The sequence below is a fragment of the Rattus norvegicus genome, chromosome 15, assembly GCF_021556685.1.
Source record: "Rattus norvegicus strain SHRSP/BbbUtx chromosome 15, alternate assembly SHRSP_T2T, whole genome shotgun sequence".
Taxonomy (NCBI): Eukaryota; Metazoa; Chordata; class Mammalia; order Rodentia; family Muridae; genus Rattus; species Rattus norvegicus.
Window position 1 is genome coordinate 42538948 of NC_141548.1, and position 23679 is coordinate 42562626.

General features: G+C 41.8%; 1 protein-coding gene across 6 annotated transcripts in view; it reads left to right on the top strand.

Moving 5' to 3' along the window:
* The window catches only part of Kif13b (kinesin family member 13B), a 157614-nt gene that overhangs the window by 12389 nt on the left and 121546 nt on the right, over positions 1-23679 (top strand). For 4 of the 6 annotated variants that reach the window (XM_087585727.1, XM_087585730.1, NM_001412036.1 and 1 more), the window contains exon 2: positions 4018-4111. In XM_087585727.1, coding sequence (XP_087441853.1) covers positions 4018-4111 — 94 coding nt within the window. Of the gene's footprint in view, positions 1-4017; positions 4116-23679 lie in introns of all 6 variants that reach the window. The other 2 variants (XM_087585728.1, XM_087585729.1) reach the window with 1 other exon arrangement.

The window sequence follows — 23679 nt, forward strand, 5'->3', positions numbered from 1 at the left end:
TGCTAAGCTTTTTAGGTGAGTGTTGGGGGATCAAACTGGATTCTCATGTTGTGTAAAGTGCTTTTGCCCATTAAGTCTTTTCTTAATCCCCTAAAATGCTTTCTTGGATAACCAGCCTTCCAGCTCTCCAGACCTCACTGGTGGTTTGGGTGTGTGTCCTAGACTGTGAGTCCTGACACATTCTAAACACTCCTGTGAAAAGTCTCGATTAATGTCTGTCCACCAGTTGACACAGTTGACAGAATTGGAGTGGGAGTTTTATTTGGTAAATACTGAGCTATGGGTGTGGCTTCTCACTCTGGTAATCCCAACATTCCAGAGGCACAAAACGGGAGGATGGCCTTGTGCTCCAAGTCTGTGCTTCAGGGTAAAATGCAGTCTCAAGAAAACCACTCCCAACAAAAAAATAAATGAATAAACAAAAAGCCCTGAGCTAAAAAAGAATTGCAGAGAGCTAATAGGCTGCCCTTGAGTGGCATGTAGAGGCATCTATAAATGTCAGTGTCTTTAGGATAAAGTGAATTCATGTTCGATGTTTTAATTACTAAGTGATAGTTGGAGATGACAATTTCCAGCTTCTTTTTTTTTATTTTTTTTTATTTTTTATTTTTTTTAAAGATTTATTTATTATATAGAAGTACACTGTAGCTGTCTTCAGACACCAGAAGAGGGCATCAGATCTCCTTACAGATGGTTATGAGCCACCATGTGGTTGCTGGGATTTGAACTCAGGACCTCTGGAAGAGCAGTCAGTGCTCTTAACTGCTGAGCCATCTCTCCAGCCCCCAATTTCCAGCTTCTTAATCGTATCATTTGATGCTTCCAAATTATTAATTGGATTTGATGACCAACATGGTATGTGTGCACTGCAGAGGGAAAAGCTGTCAAGAGAATGGGGCTTGCTAGTAGTTTAAACACCTACCTGTATCCTCAACACATGGCAAACCGAGGTAAGAGGATCATGAGTTTGATTCCAGCCTGGATGCAAGTAATACCCTGTCTGAGAAAAAGTGGTGGCACGCAGGGCAGAAGCATCTAAGTGTATGGATGTTGAAGGAAAATGTTTAGATACTTTGAGTCCTCTTCCAACTCAAGATAATTTGGTTGTAAAAACTCAGTTTTGCAGGTAGGCCAGGAGGCATCCTTAGCAAACTCAAAGCTACACTGACTTTGTGGTGGGCGGTGAGATTGTGGGTTCTGAGTCAGTGCTTCCGGAGCTTTAGTGATGTGTTTGTATAATAGAGATCTGTGTGAGGGGCTGGCTCATGCAGTGTGGTCAGATACCACCGGGCAAACCTATTAGCGAATCTCCATGGCTGTACTTGCTCAAGCTCAACCCACAGAAGCAGGGCACACTGGAGTGTTTACAAAGTTGCTCTCCCCAACCCCCAGTGCTGAGACTTTCTTGCCTCTTTTTGGGGACTCCCTAGAGCTGGTTGAAGCCCAAAGCATTGGAAGCAGATGCCAAGGCTAACTGGCCACCACAGAAATTAGTCTTTCACATCTAGGTAAAACTGGAGAGAAATCCAATAGTAGATATGCAAAAGTTAACTTAGGGCTAGCAAAGGAGGAACTTGTCTTATTTTGCAGTTGCTGTGTAAGTTAAAATGAGTAAAAACTTGGTTTCTCTGACATGGAAATACTTTATCACAATTGTGACATAGAGACATTTGGCCAAGCTTACTTGGGAACAACTGAGGCCACAGGGCACAGCTCCTTTCCTGAGAGCTTATCTTTTGGCAGTGGGGAATAAGGCAGGCTGAAGCAGTTTCATTCTTTGGGTCAGGCTAATAGAAGAATATAAAAACTATAGAGAACATAAGCAAGAGGCAGACTATTCTTTTTTAAACAGCTGTGTTCAGACACAGTTCTCATCCAAACAATGGAGCCAACTTTGTGGTTTGTAGTTAGCTCAGCTGTATACTCAGGAGCACATTTTGTCACCCTCAGAAGAAAACTAGACCTGCAACAGTTGTTCCTTTGCACCAGACACCCCTCATCTGTTTTTTCTTTTGTACATTTCTCCACTTGGGTGTTTAGATTGAATGGAATCTCATACCATGTGGTTCTTTGTGACTGTCAATTAAAGTTTTTGTATTATTAGTAGTGATATGGTGTTGGTTGTGTATGTATGTATGTGTGTGCATGTGATGGTGCATATGTGGAGGTCAGACTGGTTCTCTCCTTCCACCTTTACCTGGGTAACAGGGAAGGAACTGGGGTTGCGGGTTTGGATTTTAAGTGTCTTTGCCAATTAGCCATCTTTCTGGCCTTTGACTGTCTTTTTTAGGTCACTGTAAGCCTCAGCCAGGTAGTGGCTTTTATCAGGAGTTCGTTCATTTTATTACTTTAACACTTATTGTTATGTGTGTGGAGATCAGAGGACAGCTTTGTGCAGCTGATTCTTTCCTTCCACTGTGGGTTGTTCCAAGGGTGGAATGGAGGTCATCAGGCTTGCCCATCAAGCCCTTTTCCTGCTGAGCCATCTCACTGACCCTGCTCATTTTAATTATTGAATAATGTTCCATTCTGTGGTAATTCACATTATCTGTGCTTGGTGGACTTTTGGGGTTGTTTCTTCTTCTACTTTATGCAAAATACACTGCCATGAACATTTTATCTAGTAATTTTTGTGTGAATGCAGGTTTCTGTTTCTCTTGGCCATGTACCTAGAGTTGCTGGGTTGTATGGTGACCCCGCTTAGCCCTTTTAGGAACTGTTGAGCCGTGTTCCCAAGTGACCGGCCTACTTGTATGCCAGTCATGTGCCTTCTGCACATCCTTGCCAACCTTTGTTTTTGTCTTATTGGTTATTGTTCTCTGAGTGGGTGTCAGGGGCCATCTCATTGTGGTTTGATTTGCCTTTCTGTGGTGTCTGGTGACACCATGTACACCACATGGTGCTGCATGTCTTCCTGTGCTCCCTGGGCATTTTTGCACCTGTTTTGAGAGGTGTCGTGGTAATTTGCCCATTTGAAAATTGGATTATTGATTGTTATCGTGATTGAAGTGTAACTGTAAGATTCTGTTGTAAAAAAAAAAAGATTTTGTTGTTTGAGACAGTATTTCTAGACTAGGCTGTCTCTGCATCCCTATTCACTGAGGGTTGTCTTGAACTCCTGATCCATCTGCCTCTTCCTCCTGAGTGCTTATTACCTTCCACGTGCAGCTGAGGTTTCTATATATTCTAGTGCAATGCCCTTAGTATATAATGCGGTTGGCAAACTTTTTCTCTTCAGTTTTTGTATGGTCTCTCCCTCGTCTGACTCCCACCCCTACCCTTGTTGCTAAGGATCTAGGGGTTTACTCGATGAGCATTTGCCACTATAGCCCCAGGCCTTCCTTGAACCTTGTGCTCAGGGACTTATTGCTGTCTTAGCAGTGTGAAGATTTTATTTGTGAATGTAGAGTGTCTTTTCACTTATTTAAGTCCTTAATTCTTTTCAACTGTGTTTTAGAATTTTCATATACAAATCTTGAATTTATTTTCAATTTATTCCTAATTTAAATTTTTGATGCTATTTTAAGTGCAATTTTTGAAAATTTTCATTTTCATATTTCCATTGCTAGTATATAGAAACACAATGGATGCATCTATATTCAAAAGTATATTATGTACACACACAGTGTATACACACACATTGTTTGATCTTTTTTTAGTGGTCCTATAGGACTTTGCAGTACACAAGGCGGAACCACCTGTGAATAGAGAATTCACACCTTCCTTCCTTCCCAGTCTGGATGTCTCTATTCGTTTTTCTTGCTCGACTGCCCTGACCAGAATGTCCAGTGAAGAGCTGAGTAGAATCTGAGCAGTAAACATCCTTGTGCTGATGTTGGAGGTTAAGCTGTCCAGTCCTTCACTATCAAATATGATGTTAGCTTTATTAGACTGAGAAAGTTCTCATGTATTCTTAGTATGGTTTTCACAGAACACTGTGGGGTTTGTTAAATGCTCTCCCAGAAATTATTTATTTCTTAAGCATGACAGCTTTTTTCCCTTACTTTTTTTCTGCAGAAATTGACTTACATACCAAATGTGTGGTGGATGTTGAAGCAAACAAAGTTATTTTGAATCCTATAAATACAAATCTTTCCAAAGGAGATGCCCGGTAAGTTATGAAGCAATACCATGTTCACTAAAACCATCAGTGGCTACTGGACATATGAGGGTGCTCCTAAGGACACATGGCTGCCTACCAGGAGGCTGTCCCCAGGCTGAAGAAGAGTGAGGGGATGTCAGGAGTGCTGCAGACAGAGCCAGGTGGACAATGGGAACTCAAAAACTTGCGGGCACTAAGGGCTGAAGTGATGAGGTAGGCTTCAGGCAGGTGGTGCTGGCTGATGGACCAGGCAGGTGGGCAGCCGGAGAGGGCAGAAAGGGAGCCTGGAGCCTGTGCACTGACTTATCCTGGTGGCTTTTACTTCAGCCATTCCAGGGGCTGCCTTTCCTACAGCTCTCAGAGGGTTGTTTTCTCTAAATATAGGAGGGCTGGAGACCATCTAACTTAATTACTGTGCTCTGTTAACTCTTTAAGGCATATCCTGACTGTCAGGCTGAGGATAGATATTTCAGTGTCACTCGTGGATTTGGGTAAAGGTATGAACAAAAGAGAAAGAGGGAGAAAGTGAATTGGGAAAGAGCGATGAGATTATGTTTTTCTCAAAAATATTAGAGTAATATTAATTAGATCAAATAAGCTGGGCTCAGATTATAGAAACCGGGGGAAGTAGACAAGGAGATTTATATTACGGCCCAAGCTAGCCTTGACTTTACAGTTTGTGCTGCCAGTCTCCTGAGTGCTGGAATATAGGTGTATGCCACCACATCTGTCTCCGGCTTGTAGTTTTTGTTAGGCAGTTTTTGATAATTAATAAGTGAATTAGGAAAAATGGTAATGTAGACAGCAGAATAAAGTAGGAAAGAAGGGTTTTATGGGGGACATGTGTATGGGTATGCTATTGTACTGATCCTGGACTTAGGTCAGGAGGGGGAGACTTTCTGCTCTGGTGTCCATGCAAAGTAGATACTTTAAATATTGTGATAATGTGGCTGTGGCACTTCATGGTGGGCTTTTGGCTTGAGTTCTAATGAGTGCTGGACCTGGGTTCAGAGATTCTGAATTGAATCCTTCCATAGCTGTAACTATGGTTTTCTCCTCTTCTCCGGTTTAGGGCCTTGCTTTGTATCCTGGAACTCACAGAAATCTTCTTGCCTTAGCCTCTTGAATGGTTAGATTACAGGTGTTAGCTGCTATGCCTGGCCTGTAGCTATTTTTAACTTATTTGAGCAAAATCTCTATGTTGCTAGACTTGCCTGTCTCATAGAATTGTTTTCCTCAAAGATCAAATCAGTGTTTGGTTAAGCATTTTTTAGTGTTCTGCAAATGTTTATTGCTCCTGATGGTGAAGATATCACTTAATGTCTGTAGTGATAAGGATTAAGTGTTATGTATTGTTACCTTAACAATTACCTCAGAAACACAGCAACTTCAAACAGCAGTCATCAATTTCTGTGGTCCGGGAGATCAGTCAGGGCTGGCCTTGAAGTAGTTAATGATTTTCCTACCTCTTCTTTCAGAGTGCTGAGACTGTAGGCATATGCCAACACATCCAGCTTTGAAACACAGACTTTTACATAGCAAATTTTCATTGAAGTATTTACATGTACAGAAAGGTGCACAGCTTAGTGAGTTTTTATAAATTGGATATCTGGGGGCTGGAGAGATGACTCAGTGGTTAAGAGCACTGACTATTCTTCCAGAGGTCCTGAGTTCAATTCCCAGCAACCACATGGTGGCTCACAACCATCTGTAATGGGATCCGATGCCCTCTTCTGGTGTGTCTGAAGAGAGCTGCAGTGTACTTATACATAATAAATAAATAAATCTTAAAAAAAATAAATTGGATATCTTTCTACAATTGACCTCATGTAAAGGAAAAAGGTCAGTGTATTGTTCACCTAATGAAAATGCTTGCTACCAAGTCTGGTGACCTGAAACTGGTGGACGGAGAGAACTGACTCCTGAAAGATACTCCTTGACCCATGCAAGAACAGTAAATTAAGTAAAAATGAGAAAAAAGAAACAGAACATTGCTGGTGTGTGAAAGACTACTCAATGAGACCTTGCTCTCCCTCCCTTCACAGGATCTCACTGTTTCTTGCCTGGAACTTAATAATAGCTAGACCAGGCTGGCTTTGAACTTGTAATGACCCTCCTGCCTCTGCCTTCTGCTTGCTGGACATGGTCTACCACAGCTAGCTAGCTGCTCACTCGCTCGCTTGCTTTCTTCCTTCCTTCCTTCCTTCCTTCCTTCCTTCCTTCCTTTCTTCCTTCTTTCCTTCTTCCCTTTTGTCCTTCCTTCCTTCCTTTCTTTCTCTTTTGTAATATCAAGTTGAAAAGAGAAAAAAGAATTTAGAATGTAGCAGTCAGTTGTATATACTAACTATAAATTTGAAAAGAAATAGGAAATCATATGTTAAGAGATTAAAATTTAATTTTGAGTATTAAATTATTTTCTTAAAGATATATTTTTATTTTCCTGTGTATGTCTGTGTCTGCTATATGTGTGCAAGTGCCTGTTGAGGCCAGAAGAGAGCGTCATACCCCTTGGAACTAGAGTTACAGGTGGCTGTGAACCACCCTATGTGGGTACTGGGAATTGAACTCTGGTCCTCCGGAAGAGCAGCAATGCTGTTAACCGGCAACCTTCTCTCTAGCCCTACCTTAAATTTTTACTAATACGATTAATTATCTTGCAGAGTGCAGAATAATGAATAACAACCTCACAGGATCTGTACTTATAACTAGAAAACGAGGTTTTCGGTTAACGTGGAAGTGTTCGCATCAGTGTCCCAGCACTTGGGAGGCCAAGGCAGGCAGGAGGATTGCCAGCCTGGCTACCTAGTAAGTTAGGGTCTAACCTGGGTTTCATAGTAAGTTCTAAGTACATTTCTCTAGAAATGTCAGCTGTTACTCTTACTATTGCTATTAGTTTTATACTGTGTTCAAGTTTAAGTCCATGCTGTATTCAGTGAGCTCTAATTGAGCTTAATAAAGGTGATAAAACTTAAAAATCAAGGTTAGTACTTAAGTATGTATGGCTGTTGAGAAGGTACCCAGGTTCTAGAAACAAAGATTGCTAGCCCTGGAGAAATGTCTCAGTGGGTCTTCTTGCTCCTGTAGAGGACCTAGGTTTATGTCCAGTGCTACACGATGAGTCACAGCTGCACACAGCTCAGCTCAGCTTCTGATGTCTTTTGGCACCACAGACTCCTTCATACACAAGGTGGCACATGAACTCCCAAAGGTATTCTCATGTATAGATAAAGATAATAAAACAGTGTGTGTGGGTGAGTGGTCTGAGGATAACTTTGTGGAATTGGTTTGATTCTCTCCTTCCACCTTTGTTAGGGGGTCAGAGGATCAAATTCAGGTCACCAGGCTTCCCAACAAGTGCTTTTACCCACTGAATCATTTCACTGGCTTAGGATCTGAAAACTTTATTGAGTTTTCCCATGTTGATTGGGCACTTATAGCTAATTTGCCTTCTCTTAACAAGACAGCTGCTCTGGGCAGAAGAGTGAACACAGTAAAGTGCTTACCATGCAGTGGTGAAGCCCTGAATTCAGTCCTAAGAACCGTATAAAAAGGCTGGGGCTGGTGTCACACATTGGCAGTCTCAGCACTGGGGAGGCAGCGAAGGGTGGATCTCTGGGGCTTGTGAAGCCCCAGGTCAGGTATGAGGTGGACAGAATCTTGGAAATAGCACCTGAGGTTGTCCTTTGGCCTCTATGCATATGCTCACACAGGAATATGTACCTGTACACACACAAGACAGGACCTTTGATTTTATGTTTGCAGTGCATGGGATATTGGTCCCTGTTAGCATTAACTGATTTGGGAAAGGTTAAATCATTGCTCATGAACAAAGGAACATTTTATCACACAGAGAAATGATTTCCTCTTATTTACCAACATTATAGGGAACATTATTTTTATCTACTGTATTTCCTTTCTAATGTGATTACACAGAATACCCACTGGAGACAATTAATATATTTATTTTCTCATGTAGACTCACTGTGCTTATATTTTAGCAATCAAATATCTTTTTGAGATTATCTTCTTACCTAGAACCAATTGGACTTTCTAGACCCATCCTTGGGGCTTTCCAAATCTTCATCAGCAATATAATTATGAGTCATTTGAGGACTAATGAATGACTAATTCCTTACCTTATGTAGGTAGGTTTTTTTTCTTAAACTAGTAACATTTGAGTGTAATTTAGCTTAGCATTTTAGATACCAGGTGTGTTGGTGCATACCTGGAGTCCAGCTAGGACTGCACAGGAAGATATCCTGTCTTAACAGTCCCCCTCCATATTTTTGAGCACTGCCTTATAACTACTTCTGACAACATGATGTAGCATGCTCCATTCTTACGCATCTGAAATAATCTTTAGTCATATTTAATTTATAGTGCTTATGACCATAGCAGGCCAGCAGGTTTCTAGGGCATCATTTGCTTCGAGGGAGGCTTCTCATGGAAAACAGCAGGCTCTGCTTCCTGTGTGGTCATAGCTGACATTTATCATCACATAGGAGCTGTCTCCATGTCTGGTGACAACTGCATTCTGAGAAAGTTCAGCCCTCAGTTCCCATACTTGGTTCTGCCATCAAGTGCTTTCTGTCTTTTCTGTTCCACCAGTTTAACACAAACAGGGATTCTGTGTTCAGGGGTTGGGATGAACTCTGTAAACACTGTTTGTGGTTTATTGAGGACGTTCTTACCTGTAAACGACTCCTTTTTCTTTCTTTCTTTTTTTTTTTAAAGATTTATTTATTTATTATATATAAGTACACTGTAGTTGTCTTCAGATGCACCAGAAGAGGGCATCAGATCTCATTACAGATGGTTGTGAGCCACCATGTGGTTTCTGGGAATTGAACTCAGGACCGGTGGAAGAGCAGTCAATGCTCTTAACCACTGAGCCATCTCTCCAGCCCCGACTCCTTTTCTTTCTTTCTTTTTTTTTTTCCTTTTTTTCGGAGCTGAGGACCGAACTCAGGGCCTTCTCGAGCTCTACCACTGAGCTAAATCCCCAACCCCCCCCACCCCCCCCCCCCCCCCGACTCATTTTCTTTATAGGCTGTGGTTTTGTGATGGTGAAGAACACAGCAACTAGAGGGTCATTGTAAGATGCCAGCATTGGGCTGGCCTGGAGCTTGCCCAGCCCAGGCTCTGACTCTTGATCCTCTGCCTTAGATCTGCCACTTCTGGCTTTTATGTCATCACAATTAAATGGTCAATGTTTTAGCATTATCATGTAAATAATGTTGACCTTCAGATCCTCTGGAAAGGTGGGAACTGCCCAGGAAGCCACAACGGACAACAATTTCTGCTTTAGGGATGTAGCACATTTTTTTGTTTGTTATCTGTTATTTCAAGACAGGGTTTCTCTGTGTAGCCCTGGCTATTCTGGAACTCACTCTGTACACCAGGCTGACCTCGAACTCAGACATACACTTGCCCCTGCCTCCTGGGTGCTGGGATTAAAAGACATGCGTTACCAACCTCCTGGCCTGGGATGTAGCCATTTTACAAACTCTTAAGAACCTAATGGTTGCCTTTCATTTGCTTGTTTAATATCTACTCTAATGTTGAGATTTTATTTAAATAGGGGATTGTGTTGCACAGATTCATGCATTGTGAATTTGTCTGCATTAGTCAGGTTCTCTAGAACAGATTAAAGGGATTGGTCAGTTGGCTTACATGGCATATTGTAGGTTGTCCAACAGTGGCTGTCTTCACACTGCTGAGGCCAAAAACTTGGAGACTGCTCAGCCTTTCTCCTCACATCACTCTTTATTAGAGTACTACTGCAAGGGTGACACCTACATTTAGGCTGGAACATCCTACTTCAAATAACTTGTTAAGAAAATTCCTCGGGATTGGGGATTTAGCTCAGTGGTAGAGCGCTTGCCTAGCAAGTGCAAGGCCCTGGGTTCGGTCCCCAGCTCCAAAAAAAAAAAAAAAAAAAAAAAAAAAAAAAGAAAGAAAGAAAAAAAAAAAAGGAAAATTCCTCACAGGGCTGGTGAGATGGCTCATTGGGTAAAGTCACCTTCAAGCCTGATGAGTTCAGTCCCCAAGACCTAAGTATGGAAAGAGCTCACCCCCACAAGGCATCTTCTTACCTCCATATACATGTCCTGGTATCTGAGTCCTGTCTCTCCAATAAATACACTTTAAGAAAAAAAAAATCCCTTAGGGGTTTGCCTAATGGCTTATCTCTTAGTTGGTTTCAGTTTTAGTCAAATTTGCAATCTAGATTGGCCTGCCCCCCCCCCCCCCCCCCGTGCATATGTGTGCGCGCACACACAGGTTTGCACTCAATATATACTAATGTATAATGCATATGTGTGTGTGTGTGTGTGTGTGTATAAAATCCATTGTCCCAGACATAGTTGTCTAAAATGTAACTTTTACTCTCTGGAACAGTGAATCTGAATTTTGCTGGGCCAATAATGTCACTTGATAGCCTTTTCCTGTTTCTCTGCTTTGCTATTTCTTAGACTGGCTTCTGAGGTATCCACAGTGTGAGAAATGTCCTGTGTATCTGAGAACTAGAGGCAGTGGTTCCATCTTGAGCAGTTTAGAGATGTGCATTTATATTTGAATGGACCCCTGAGGCCCTGCAGTGGAGAACTCTGCCACATTGTTTAGTCTGTTATTTCCAATTTATTGGAGCATGATACAGTTTCCCTTCAGACATAGTAGAAACAGCTCACAGCATAGTATTCCTTTGAACAAAGTTTGAGGATATCTATACTTGCTCCTTTTTCAGTTCTCCAAAGTGACTGACAACATCTCCTCTGTTTCCACACGAGCCCCTAACACTGCATATGTATCTCAGCTTAATTTGCAGACTCAATTTATTTCACACATAAAAAAAAGATGCTATCTCATCCTTTCTCAGTGACTCCAGTTTTTTTTTTTTTTCTTGTCTAGATTTTGTGCTATGATAAAGAAGACAGCACCGTTTTGTTCACTGTGTGTCCCCGTTACTAATCATGACTCCTTCTTGAGCTCACCTTTCCTTCTAGGGACCTTCCCCCACATCCTCCTCCTCTGCCTGATGTACCTCTGCTGGGTGTACCACACTCAGTTCTCACAGTGATCACCTGCTCAGCCTAGACTCTACAGGTGAAAGGCCACAGTCCTTCACAAGATGGCCTAACACACTGGCCTGACTGGGCCCCTGGCTGTGTCCACTTTCCATGTGGATATAGATCTGTAGCTTCCTCATCCCTCTCTGGTTTGATGATTTGGCTCACAGAATTCAGGGAAACAGTCCATTTAACACTGCTCTTTTGGTGCTGGGGGTAGCTCAAAGGGAAAATGTGCACAGGAGGCTCTGGGTTCGTCTTTGGAGCCAGAACATAAGGACACAGTGAAAGCACTGCTACTATAAAGGGTACAAATCAGAAGGATCAGCCTAAGGAGACTCAGGGCAAGGTGTGGGTGGAAGTGGGGAACTTCTGTGCACGTCACATGTAGTCAGTATATGCCATCATCCCATATAGTCACCAGCCAGGGACGGTCCAGTGAACCTCTGTGTCCAGAGTTTGTACACATTTTTAATTTAATTTATTACCATTGTGTGTGTGTGTACACAGTGTGTGTGTGTGTGTGTGTGTGTGTGTGTGTGTGTGTGTGTAACTGAGCCATGGTGTGTCATGGGGGTCAGAGAACAACTTTTAGGAGTAAGTTCTCTTCTTCCACCTTTATGTGGGTTCCAGGTATTGAACTCAGGTTGTTGGTTTATGCAACAAGTGCTTTTTACATGTTGAGCCATTTTGCTGGCTCAATCCAGATTTTTTTAAAATCAGGGTTTTCAGTACAAAAGCATAGTTATTGTCAAATGATTGAACTGTCCCTAATCCTTGGCCTTTCACCAAAAGTGGAAAGTCTGGTATGTGACTAAAATCCCAACCTCTAGTTAGAGGCTAATTCTCAAAGGCATCCATCTGTACATGAATTGCCCACTACATGATCTGTGATTGGCTTCTTTCCCTTAGGTGTTGTTTATCCTTGGTATAGCTTTGACTATTACTTCTTTTTACAGAATGGATTCCATCTTGTATACCTGTTCAACTGTTGGTGGACTTTGGGTTTTCGGTTCTTGTGGCTTTGTGAATAATGCTGTCTGTGTACATGGTTTATGTGGACATGTGTTTTCATTTGTGGGTGGGTCTCTAGGCATGGAATTGCTGGCTCATCTGGAAACTCTTCTTAACCTTTCAGAACTGCCAAAGCCCTTGCACCATTTTAGGTTCTTGATAGTTCCAGAGGGGTGGCTTCTTTGGGTCACCATGAGGATAATGGTGGCACCTTGGCTAATTGGGGTTCATGTCTTGCCCAAAGCTACAATGAACAAGCAGAATAAAACACTGTGCTGTCCAAACAAAACAAGTCTGGTCCGCTTTAGTCTTCGTCTACCAATCTGGATCCCATGTTCTTATAAATTGGAACCCAGTTGTGTTTATTAAGTAGGACTTTTTGGAAAGGGTTTTAAAAGTTGAGAAAATTTGAAGACTGTAGCATGAGAAAGGGTCTAAAGAACCTGTCCTCTTGGCTCAGCAAATCCTCCTCTGTGTGCTTTTACCCCACTTGATTGGTTCCTCCTTCCTCTGCACCTTGGTTTCCTGAATTTGTTTTTTCTTTCTTTCTTTCTTTCTTTCTTTCTTTCTTTCTTTCTTTCTTTCTTTCTTTCTTTCTTTTTTAAAGATTTATTCATTTATTTTATGCACGAGTACACTGTAGCTGTCTTCAGACACACCAGAAGAGGGCATCAGATCCCTTTACAGATGGTTGTGAGTCACCATGTGGTTGCTGGGAATTGAACTCAGGACCTCTGGAAGAGCAGTCAGTGCTCTTAACCACTGAGCCATCTCTCCAGCCCTTGTCCTCCCCCCCACCCCCCAAAGCTGGGGACCAAACCCAGGGCTTTGCGTTTGCTAGGTAAGCGCTCTACCACTGAGCTAAATCCCCAACCCTTGTTTTTTTCTTAATCTTCACTTTTTATTTCTTTATTGTTTCACTCTGTGTGTGTGTGTGTGTGTGTGTGTGTGTGTGTGTGTGTGTGTGTTTTAGATCATGTCCAAAATATCAGGTGTGCATGAATGCCTTTTTTCCATGAAAAACCAGAAGCTTGACTTGGAAAAGATTAGCTACCTTGTAAAAGCTAATGTCTGATTTTTAAAGGCAAAAGGGTTAAAAGGAAATAAACATAATATTTCCATCTATTTTGGGGAGGGCAGTGACGCTTGGTATTATTTTATCTTGTCTTCTTTTTTCTCTTAAAAGATTGAAAGAGTCCAGGAGCTTTCCTCTTCTGTCTTTTGTTGGTAGTGAGTTGTTTTTGTGTACCTCTGACTCTTTGAAGAGATCGTATCTCTAAGAGCCGCTACTTGAAGCATCAGCCCCAAAACTTGAAAAGGAAAGAACTCCCTCATATGAGCTGCACCTCCCGGTTGCCTGTCCAGTTACTCTGGTTTCTGCGTTCTGTTCCAGCTGCGTGCCGTGTGTGGCTCTATGTGAGTCTGTTTACACCGTGCTTGGTATGTTAAAGTGGGATTTCTCTATGAGTCTTCCTTGTGACTGTCCTACACCAAGGGTCAGGTCTTGACACTAGAACTCTGAGGTTGATAGCATTTGGAGATTTAGATGGCACGGTCTTGAGCCAGGTGTGGTGGTGCACGTCTGCAGCCTGGGAGTAGGCAGCAGTAGGATAAGGAGTTCAAGGACAGCTTCGGTGCATGTTGACTCTGAGATAAACCTGGTAATCATGAGACCAGTCTCAAAAATATTAACAGATATTAACAGCGCCCTACCCCCACCCCCACCCCACCACCACCCCAGCAATATTTTAAGACCTTGATTCACTCAGACACTGATTTCTCTAGTGTCCCCTGTGAGGAACTGTTCTTATACATTGGGGCAGACTCCAACAAGGATGTCATGTGGTATCTCAGCTCTTATAGTAGATGACATAGGATGCTGTCCCTATCCTCTTTGCTTGAACTTAATAATCAGAGAACAGTATGGAGGTTAGGACTGCTGGTCTATTGGGTGTGTCTGAGATGTGGATCTCAGCCCCACTTAGTCAAGTCTGATGTGCTTTGAGACATCAGTTTAGTCAAGCTCATTAGATAATTAATGAATTTCTTTCTTTCTTTTCTTTTCTTTTCTTTTTTTTTTGGAGCTGGGGACCGAACCCAGGGCCTTGCGCTTGCTAGGCAAGTGCTTTACTGCTGAGCTAAATCCCCAACCCCAATTAATGAATTTCTAATACAAGCAAAGTAAGCCCAACCCCCTTTCACCCTGATCCTGGTGGGTGTGCAGATCGGAACTTGTAAAACACTGGGAAGTGAGGAGACCATGTTTGTTTTCTCTTGCACCACATATTGGTTAGGGCTTTGGCTAATAATTTCTTTGAAACATATGAAGTAATTTTCCAACTAATATCTTATTAGTGGAAGGCGTCATTAGGTCATATTAGATAATGACTTTTAAATGAAGATTTTAATTGAAGGAAGTCATGCAAAATGTAATTATGGTATGCACAATGGACATGCCTGTTCTCTCTGCTGTGAAATGACCCACATGAGGCTAACAGTTCTGCCTGCATAGAAGGTGCTTCTCTGGAGACTTGTGCACGTCTGATTTAATTTCATAAGAGCCTTTTCCCCAGGAGTCTGTCTACCCTAACTATGTGGGAGGCTGCAGCTTGATTTGTGCTCAGAGGTTGTAGATAGCTCTGTACATCCTCCCATTTACGGAAATACTCTCATGGCTGATCGTGTAAATCATGTATGTTTGACCATGGTTATAAAAACGAGTCAGGGAAAATTGTAAAGAAATGATTTGTGGTTAAATGCAGCTCGTTGTGTAGTTAATAGAAACAGATGATCGAATTGCAGTAAGTATAGATTTGGCCAAGTTTGACTAGCACACTCTAGCTGACTGCTAAACTGATCTGTTTGATAGCTTGTTAATAAGATTTTTTGAATAAAGATTGTGAAGGATGGCTGCCACAGAGTCAGTATTTGATGTATGTACATACATTTCTGTTTGAGACAGGGTCTCATGTAGGATTAGTATGTAGCTGAGGATATAGCCTCGTACTTCGAGACCTCAACATCCAACCCTCAAGTGCTAGAAACATACATGTGTGCCATAGACTGGGCTTAGACTATATGTTTTGTCATTGTCAGTGGTATATGTGTACTGTCCTGCTTGTGCTTTTATGGTTTTCATTGGTAATGAGAAGGAATAAACGTTAGAAAATGCTGCATAGATACTTATATTCGATAAAACAAGGAATCCACATTATGCCAGCACATAGTAAGTCTAAAACAAATAAGTTACAGCTGATAGGAATCTTCCTGAATTCTGAATTCAACATAAAATTGTCAGTATATGATCTACTAGAGAAAATATCTTATTATAAATAAAATTGGACAGCTCCTAAGCCCTGGCATTAGAGACCTTTCCTAAAGAGATCTTCTTTGCTTTGTTCCTTTGGCATCTGTATCAATAATTTTTCTCTCTGCTTTGACAGAAACAGGGAGGATGGGCTTAGTTTGGCTTACTGTTTGTGGGCACGATCTATTAAGGCAGGGAAGGTGTGGGCAACATGATTCTGCTATGGTGAGAGCATGAGGCAATTCTTCCACTATACCCTCATGAGGCAGAGAGGAATGCTGGTGCTTAGCTGGCTTCCTCTTTTTCCTTTTTATTCAGACTCCCACAAAATTACAAGTCCAGCCACTGGAGACTAACCATCACAGCATAGCTCCTTTCCAAGGCTCTTTGTTTTATTCAAGGTTCCAGAGTAGCTGGACTATTAGACTAGCCCTGATGCAGACAAGGCATTTGTAGCACTTTGGGGAGGTTTCTGATCCACTCAACATTTGAGCATCCAGTGTCACACTCATCAAGCTAAGAGTCAGGACAATCTGTTAATCTTTAGTTGTGCTTATCCTGGTGTCAATTATTGGACAGATTCCAGACAACAAAGCTGGAAAGTGGAGAGGAATTACACAATTCTTCTATGGGTTTTTCAGATTCAAGAGTTGAAGTAGTTTGGTTTTATTCTGAGCATTGTCTGGTTTCCTAGGAGAAGTTTCTTCTGCAAATTAGAACTTTAGAGGCTTGGAGTCCTAACTTTTATACACAGAGTTCTTTTACAAAACACAGTATCTTGTGGTAAATTTCACTTTTATCAAGCCTAATTTATATAAGCTTATAATAAAATCATTTGTCTTGTGGTGCTAGGAATTGAACCCAGGGCCAAGACCGCCACTCTGCCCTTAGCCCAGCTAAAATCTTAGAGGGAGAGGCATAGTCATGATGAGTAAAAACGCTGGTATTTTCATGTTCTAACCAATACATAAAGCTAGCAATGCTTTGTCCTACCTTTACGAACTGAAATTGAATTTACATAATGATCAGAAAGGATGTAGAAGTTACATTTATCATTTAATTTTGAGATAATGTAAAACTATTATCCATGGCTAACCATGTCCTACCATCTTTTCCTCCCTTTCTTCATTCATAATTGTTTTGAGGAAGATTCCATCTACTCAGCAACATTTGAATGCTAAACATAATCATAATACAGTAAATCTGCCTTAAAGTTAATTAATAATGGCAAGTTTAACTAATCTGCTAGTCTGGAGTCGGAACTGCTCCAACACTCTTAGAACTTTGTGAGTATGGAAATGATGCCCCAGATAGAATGTTCACCTGACTGCCTATGACAGGTTGCAGTCACAATGCAGGTGCACTTACAATCCCATGTGGTTTGTGGTTTGTCAGTAAGCAGATGAGCTGCATGGTTGGACCCAAGCCTGCCCCACAATGCCTGTTAGTTACTGTTGTTCTGCCTGGACTTATTCTCAAGGCCTGTTTGATGTTGCCTCTGAAACAGTGGTTTGAAGGTTGGTCTGGGGACTTGAGAGTTTCCTTCCAATCTTTCATGATGTGAAGAGCTAGTGTGTCTTCTTACTTACTTAGTAAGTAACCAGTGGACTTTCCCAGGAGTGGACTTTCCTTGTTCACTAGGCATGTTCTTGGGGTGACAATCTCGTAATTGGAATCCTTTAGATGCCCACAGTACACAGCTTTGTTCTGCAGTCATTCTGACCATCTCTGATTTCCGAATGTGACACTGATTATGTTTTAAAAATACTGCTGCCCAGGGACCTAAAGTTAGGATTGTAGTTACTGGATGACGTATCTGTTTCTTGAATGTGAAACACTGCTTATGGGATATAGACTCGATGTCGCATGTGGGGTATTGTGGACTGGACCCACCTGGAAGAGTGCTTGATTTAGCCTACAGCTTCAATATTTAAAGATTAGGAGACTTCATGTATAAACTCAAATTTGTTATACGTTTAAACAGCTTGTGACCAGGCCTCGACCTCCTCAGGCTCAATTCCTTTGTTCCTCTCAAGACTCTTATATGCCTCCCCTTTCTAGCCAGCAGTGTAGATTCATTTAAAAAATATTTATTTTTTATTTTATGTGTATGAGTGTTTTGTCTGCATGTATGTCTATGGACATACATGTGCCCTTAGAAGCCAGAAGATGCATCAAATCCCTTGGAACTGAAGTTACAGACAATAGGGAGCCACCATCTGGGTTCTGGGAACTGAACCCTGGTCCTCTGTAGGAGCAGCAAGTGTTTGTAACTACAGAAACATCTTTCCAGCCTCAAATCAAATCTGTTCTATTCTGTTCTATTTGTTTCCTCCCATACCTTTTCCTTTCTCTTTTTTTCTTTTTGGTTGGTTTGTTTGAGGCAGGATCTTACTATCTAGTACTTGCTGGCTTGGAACTCGATATGTAGTAGATCAAGCTAATCTCAAACTCACTAAGGTCTGCTTGCTTCTGCCTCTGCTTCTTGAATACTGGGATAAAAGGTGTGTATCACTAAGACAACCCAGAAGTACATATTCTTCTTTTTAATTGGATTTTTAAAATTTATTTACATTTCTTTTTTTTAATTGGATTTTTTATTTACATTTCAAATGTTATCCCCTTTTCCAGTTTCCCATCCATAAACTTCCTTTTTTTTTTTTTTTTTTTTTTTTTTTCCGGAGCTGGGGACCGAACCCAGGGCCTTGCGCTTCCTAGGCAAGCGCTCTACCACTGAGCTAAATCCCCAACCCCATCCATAAACTTCCTATACCATCCCCCCTTCCCCTTCTTCTATGAGGGTGTTCTCCTACCCATCCACCCACCGCTTCCCGCCTCATCGTCCTGACATTCCCCTACACTGGGGGATCCAGCCTTGGCAGGACCAAGGGCTTCTCCTCCCATTGGTGCCCAACAAGGCCATCCTCTGCTACATATGAAGCTAGAGCCATGGGTCTGTCCATGTGTACTCTTTGGTTGGTGGTTCAGTCCTTGAGAGCTCTGGTTGGTTGTTATTGTTGTTCTTATGGGGTTCAATCCTTTCTCTAACTCCTCCAATGAGGACCCCGTTCTCAGTTCAATGGTTGTCTGTGAGCATTAGACTCTGTATTTGTCATGCTCTGGCAGAGCCTCTCAGGAGACAGCTATACCAGGCTTCTGTCAGTATGTACTTCTTGGCATCAGCAATATTGTATGGAATTGATGGCTGTGTGTATATCCCCAGGTGGGGCAGTCTCTCGTCCTTTTTCTTGAGCTTCATGTGGTCTGTGGATTGTATCTTGGGTAACTCAAGCTTTTGGGCTAATATCCACTTATCAGTGAGTGCATACCATGTGTGTTTTTTGTGATTGGGTTACCTCACTCAGGATATTTTCTAGTTGCATCCATTTGCCTATGAATTTCATAAAGTCATTGTTTTTAACAGCTGAGTAGTACTCCATCATGTAAATGTAGCACATTTTCTGTATCCTTTCTGTTCTCTGTTGAAGGACATTTGGTTCTTTCCAGATTCTGATTATTATAAATAAAGCTGTTATGAACACAGTGGAGCATGTGTCCTTGTTATATGTTGGAGCATCTTTTGGGTATATGCCCAGGAGTGGTATAGCTGGGTCCTCAGGCAGTACTATGTCCAATTTTCTGAGGAACCTCCACACTGATTTCCAGAGTGGTTGTACCAGCTTGCAATCCCACCAACAATGGAGGAGTGTTCCTTTTTGCCATATCCTCGCCACCATCTGCTGTCACCTGAGGTTTTTTTTATCTTAGCCACTCTGACTGGTGTGAGGTGGAATCTCAGGGTTGTTTTGATTTGCATTTCCCTGATGACTAAGGATGTTGGCATTTCTTTAGGTGCTTCCCAGCAATTCCATGTTCCTCAACTGAGAATTTTTTGTTTATCTCTGTACCCCATTTTTAATAGGGTTATTTGGTTCTCTGGAGTCTAACTTCTTGAGTTCTTTGTATATTTTGAATATTAGCCCTCTATCAGATGTAGGATTGGTAAAGATCTTTTCCCAATCTGTTGGTTGCCCTTATGTCCTAATGACAGTGCCCTTTGCCTTACAGAAGTTTTGCAGCTTTATGAGATCCCATTTGTCAATTCTTTTTTTTTTTTTAAAGATTTATTTATTTATATACATGAGTACAGTGTAGCTGTCTTCAGACACACCAGAAGAGGGCATCAGATCCCATTACAGATGGTTGTGAGCCACCATGTGGTTGCTGGGAATTGAACTCAGGACTTCTGGAAGAGCAGTCAGTGCTCTTAACCTCTGAACCATCTCTCCAGCCCCCATTTGTCGATTCTTGATCTTAGAACGTAAGCCATTGGTGTTCTGTTCAGGAAAATTTCCCCAGTGCCCATGTGTGTGAGACTTTTCCTCACTTTTTCTTCTATTAGTTTCAGTGTATCTGGTTTTATGTGGTTTTGATCCACTTGGACTTGAGCTTTGTACAGGGCGATAAGCATGGATCGATTTGCATTCTTCTTTCTACATGCTGACCTCCAGTTGAACCAGCACCATTTGTTGAAAATGTTATCCTTTTTCCATTGGAGAAGTACAGATTCTTTCTGGCTTCTGTGACAAAGATTATTCTTCATGACTTTTACCCTGGGCTTTGGGACTCATTTAACCCCACCCCCATTTTTCTTATTTTTTATTTTATTTATTTATTTATTTATTTATTTATTTATTTTGGTAAATATACAGAATTACGGAATCTCAGCACTCAAGAGCTGAGATTGGAAGGTGAGGATTTCAAGGTGAGGATGGTGAGACAGAGTTTGAGGCCTGCCTGGGATACATTGTGAGGACACCCCCCCCCCCCCCAAAAAAAAAAAGTACCATACTTTTCTTTAAAAACTAATGCCATTTAAAAGGACATTTTTAGATTGCTGAAGAATCTTATTCAATCTGTGATATTTCATTTATTTATTTTACTTATTTATTTAGGGTGTGTTTGTGTGTATATTTGGTGGCCAGAGGCTAATCCTAAGTATCTTCTTTTCTTAGATGCTGTTGGCCTCTGTGTGTGTGTGTGTGTGTGTGTGTGTGTGTGTGTGTGTGTGTGTGTGACAGAGACAGAGAGAGACAGAGAGACAGAGACAACAGAGACAGAGACAGAGACAGGCTCTTGCTGACTGGAATTTACTGAGTAGACTAGGCTAGGCTAGGCTAGGCTAGGCTAGGCTGGCCATTAAGCAGTAGGGATCCACCTGTCTGCTTCCCCAGTGTGGGGATTCCAAACATATGCCACCTCCTCCAGGTGTTTTCTTTGGGTTCTGGGCATCAAATGGAGATTCTCATGTTTGCAAGGTATGCAGTTTACAGACTGAGCCGTATCTCCAGTCTCAAAGTGAGATATGTCTGAAGGTCATGGCAGTTTTCACCAAAGTGTTGAATGAACAGTTCAGGGCATTTACTGCGGTGTCTTGGGGCAGTGGGCAAGGATTCTCTGCTCTTGAGCCTGTCAACTGTTCTCTTGCTCAGAGAGAGGTATGTGTGGTCAGAAAAACTGAGAGGGGATTGTGGTGTGACAGGAGGCTTTTTTTTTAAAGGAGATTTTGAATGAGATTCAGATGCTGCAGAGTACGAGAGTCACATGGGTTATATGAAGCCCTTCTCTCTTTCAGTATTATAATTAAGACAGAAGAGGGAGAAGCTGAACATGTCCTGATCCTGGAAAACCAATATTCTGCTATTGTCAAGATGGACTGATATGATTATAGATATATCAGAAAGAGTAATTTAACAAAAAATTAAAAGCATTCCTAAGTTAAAAGACAGATCACTGTAAAATTTTGAATGTCATCAGAATATGGTCACTGTGTACATGTTTAGTACTATTTCTGAAAGCCATTCTAATTTCTTTAATTTAACTTTTTATTTCATGCGTATGAATGTTTTGCCTACATATGTGTCACTGTACCATGTGTGAACCTGGTGCCCCTGGAGGGCAGACAGAGCATTTGAAGCTCTGGAACTGGAGTTAGATTGTGAGTAAGCCACCATGTGGTGTTGCTGGTCGCTAAACTCAGGGCCTCTCGGAGCAGGAGCAGCCAGTGTTCCTAGCTGCAGAGCCAATTTTCCAGTTCCATCTTTTTGTTTGTTTTGATTTTTTTTTTCCTGAGACAGGGTTACTCTGTGTATCCCTGGTTATCCTGGAATTTGCTTTGTAGACCAGGATGGCCTCCAACTCTGCGATTCACGTGGCTCTGTTCCCAAGTGCTGGGATTAAAGGCATGTGCTACCACTGACTGGTTCTATTTTTTTTTTTTTTAAGAGCAGATTTTAATTTACTTTTGTGTGCTGGGTCTGTCACTAAGCAATTCTCAGCCTTCAGTGTCCCTTCTGGCTGGAAATCCCCACTCTGAGTACGAGATGTAGTGGTTGAGCCTGTATGCCGCTCATCCATTTTTGTGGAGTAGGGTACTGGGTTAGAGACATACATCAGTGCTGTCTTGCCATTTCCAGATGCCTCTTCAGATACCTTGTATCAGACACCTTCTTGCTGCTTCAAATCCTCTGCTTCTCCTGGGAGCCTTTTGATCACTTTTCAGCCCTGGCTGCTGCCAACTCAGCCTGAACTCTAACTAGACTCACCCAGACACAGTCACACACTTTCTCGTGCCTCCCTCCCTCTCCTCCTGCTATGTTCAGCTTGGCTGGCAGAGGATTCTGTGCGAGGTAGCTTGTCTGTGCGCCCTGTTTGTATGCCAGGTCTTCTGCTTATGCCTCACAGGCTGTTGGTTTAGCTTCCTGTTTACTTTTAGCCTCCTAGGACTGGGTACTGATCATTACAGAGGACAAACTTTATAGGAAGAGGTCGGGCCTGTTCTTCTTAGAGTGGTTTATTAACCCCCAAAGCACTGGAAAGACAAGGATGGAGGTGGTGCTGCTAGAGTTTAGTCATCCTCTTAGCTGTGGAATGGGATGAGACAATGTTGACTCTGGGCCTCCCTACCATCTGAGGAAATCGGGAAGCTCATATTCCCTCCTGGTGCTTCAGCTGCCTTCTCTGTGAGGTGAAAGTGGTGGCTGTATATGTTACATGGACACTGCAGTGGGCATGGCTGACTCATGGCTCATGGGCACCTGGCTCATGATAATATGTAGTAAATGGTAATTGCTGTTGTGTCCTGGTAGACTTATTCTGATAATTGTTCGCCTATGTTGTATTTTAAGAGACATTCTTTTCAAACATGGTGCATGCTGGGCAGTGAATAAGAATTTGTTGATTAGGTTGAACATGTAGTAGCTACATCAAGTTTCTTTTCTTTGACAGTATCAAAAGTGAGTTAAATGTGTGTATTAAAATTCAGATAGCAGGATTGTGGGATCTCTCTGAAGAGCATCAACTAGCATAATGTTGCTCAGAATTGGTACAGTTGCACAAAGAATTGTCATTCTCAGACTAGAAGGACTCTAGTCCTGATAAGCAGGCTTTGGAGCTGTTAGGAGTCTAATAGGCAGTTCACAGTCCTTGGAAATATAAGTGATACATAAAGAATGCTAAGTTTTGGATCTTCCATTGATGACAAGCAGCATTTATTTATACTATTATTACTACTTTTGTTTTTTTGAGACAGGGCATTCCTTAGACTCCTGCTGACTTAGCACCCTGAGTGCTAGGACTATAGGTATGTGTCTACTCATGGCCTATGCTGCCGATTGACACCTAATTTTTATGATCTTGGCAAAGTGCCTGATAAAGGAAAGGTAAATATAACTTGCTTTAAAATTAGAGAGAGAGAATGAGAGAGAGAGAGAGAAAGAGAAAGAGAGAGAGAAGGAAATCATATCATATTCTGGAGTCAGAGAAACATATCAACAGCTAAGAGTATTGTTTTTGTTAATATACTCAGTGACAGTTTGTTGTGTTTTAGGAGCATTGACCTGAAGAAAACAGTGGTTCTAGGCTTCATGGAGCTTGCTATTGCTAGCACAGTAGGATTTTATAGACTCATCTAAGCCACGTGATTATTTATAATGAGATATTATAGTAGCTTTCTATGATTAGACTTAGGCAAAAGGGCATGTTGGTCCGTCTCCCTCCCAACCACATCACCAGGAGGTAGGTTACAATATAACCTTGCTGAGTCCTGTACCATGCTTATTAGCAAACAGCCACAACATTAGTCATGCAGTGCTGTTGCTAGTGGCCAATGAGGTCACAGCTCTCAGTCA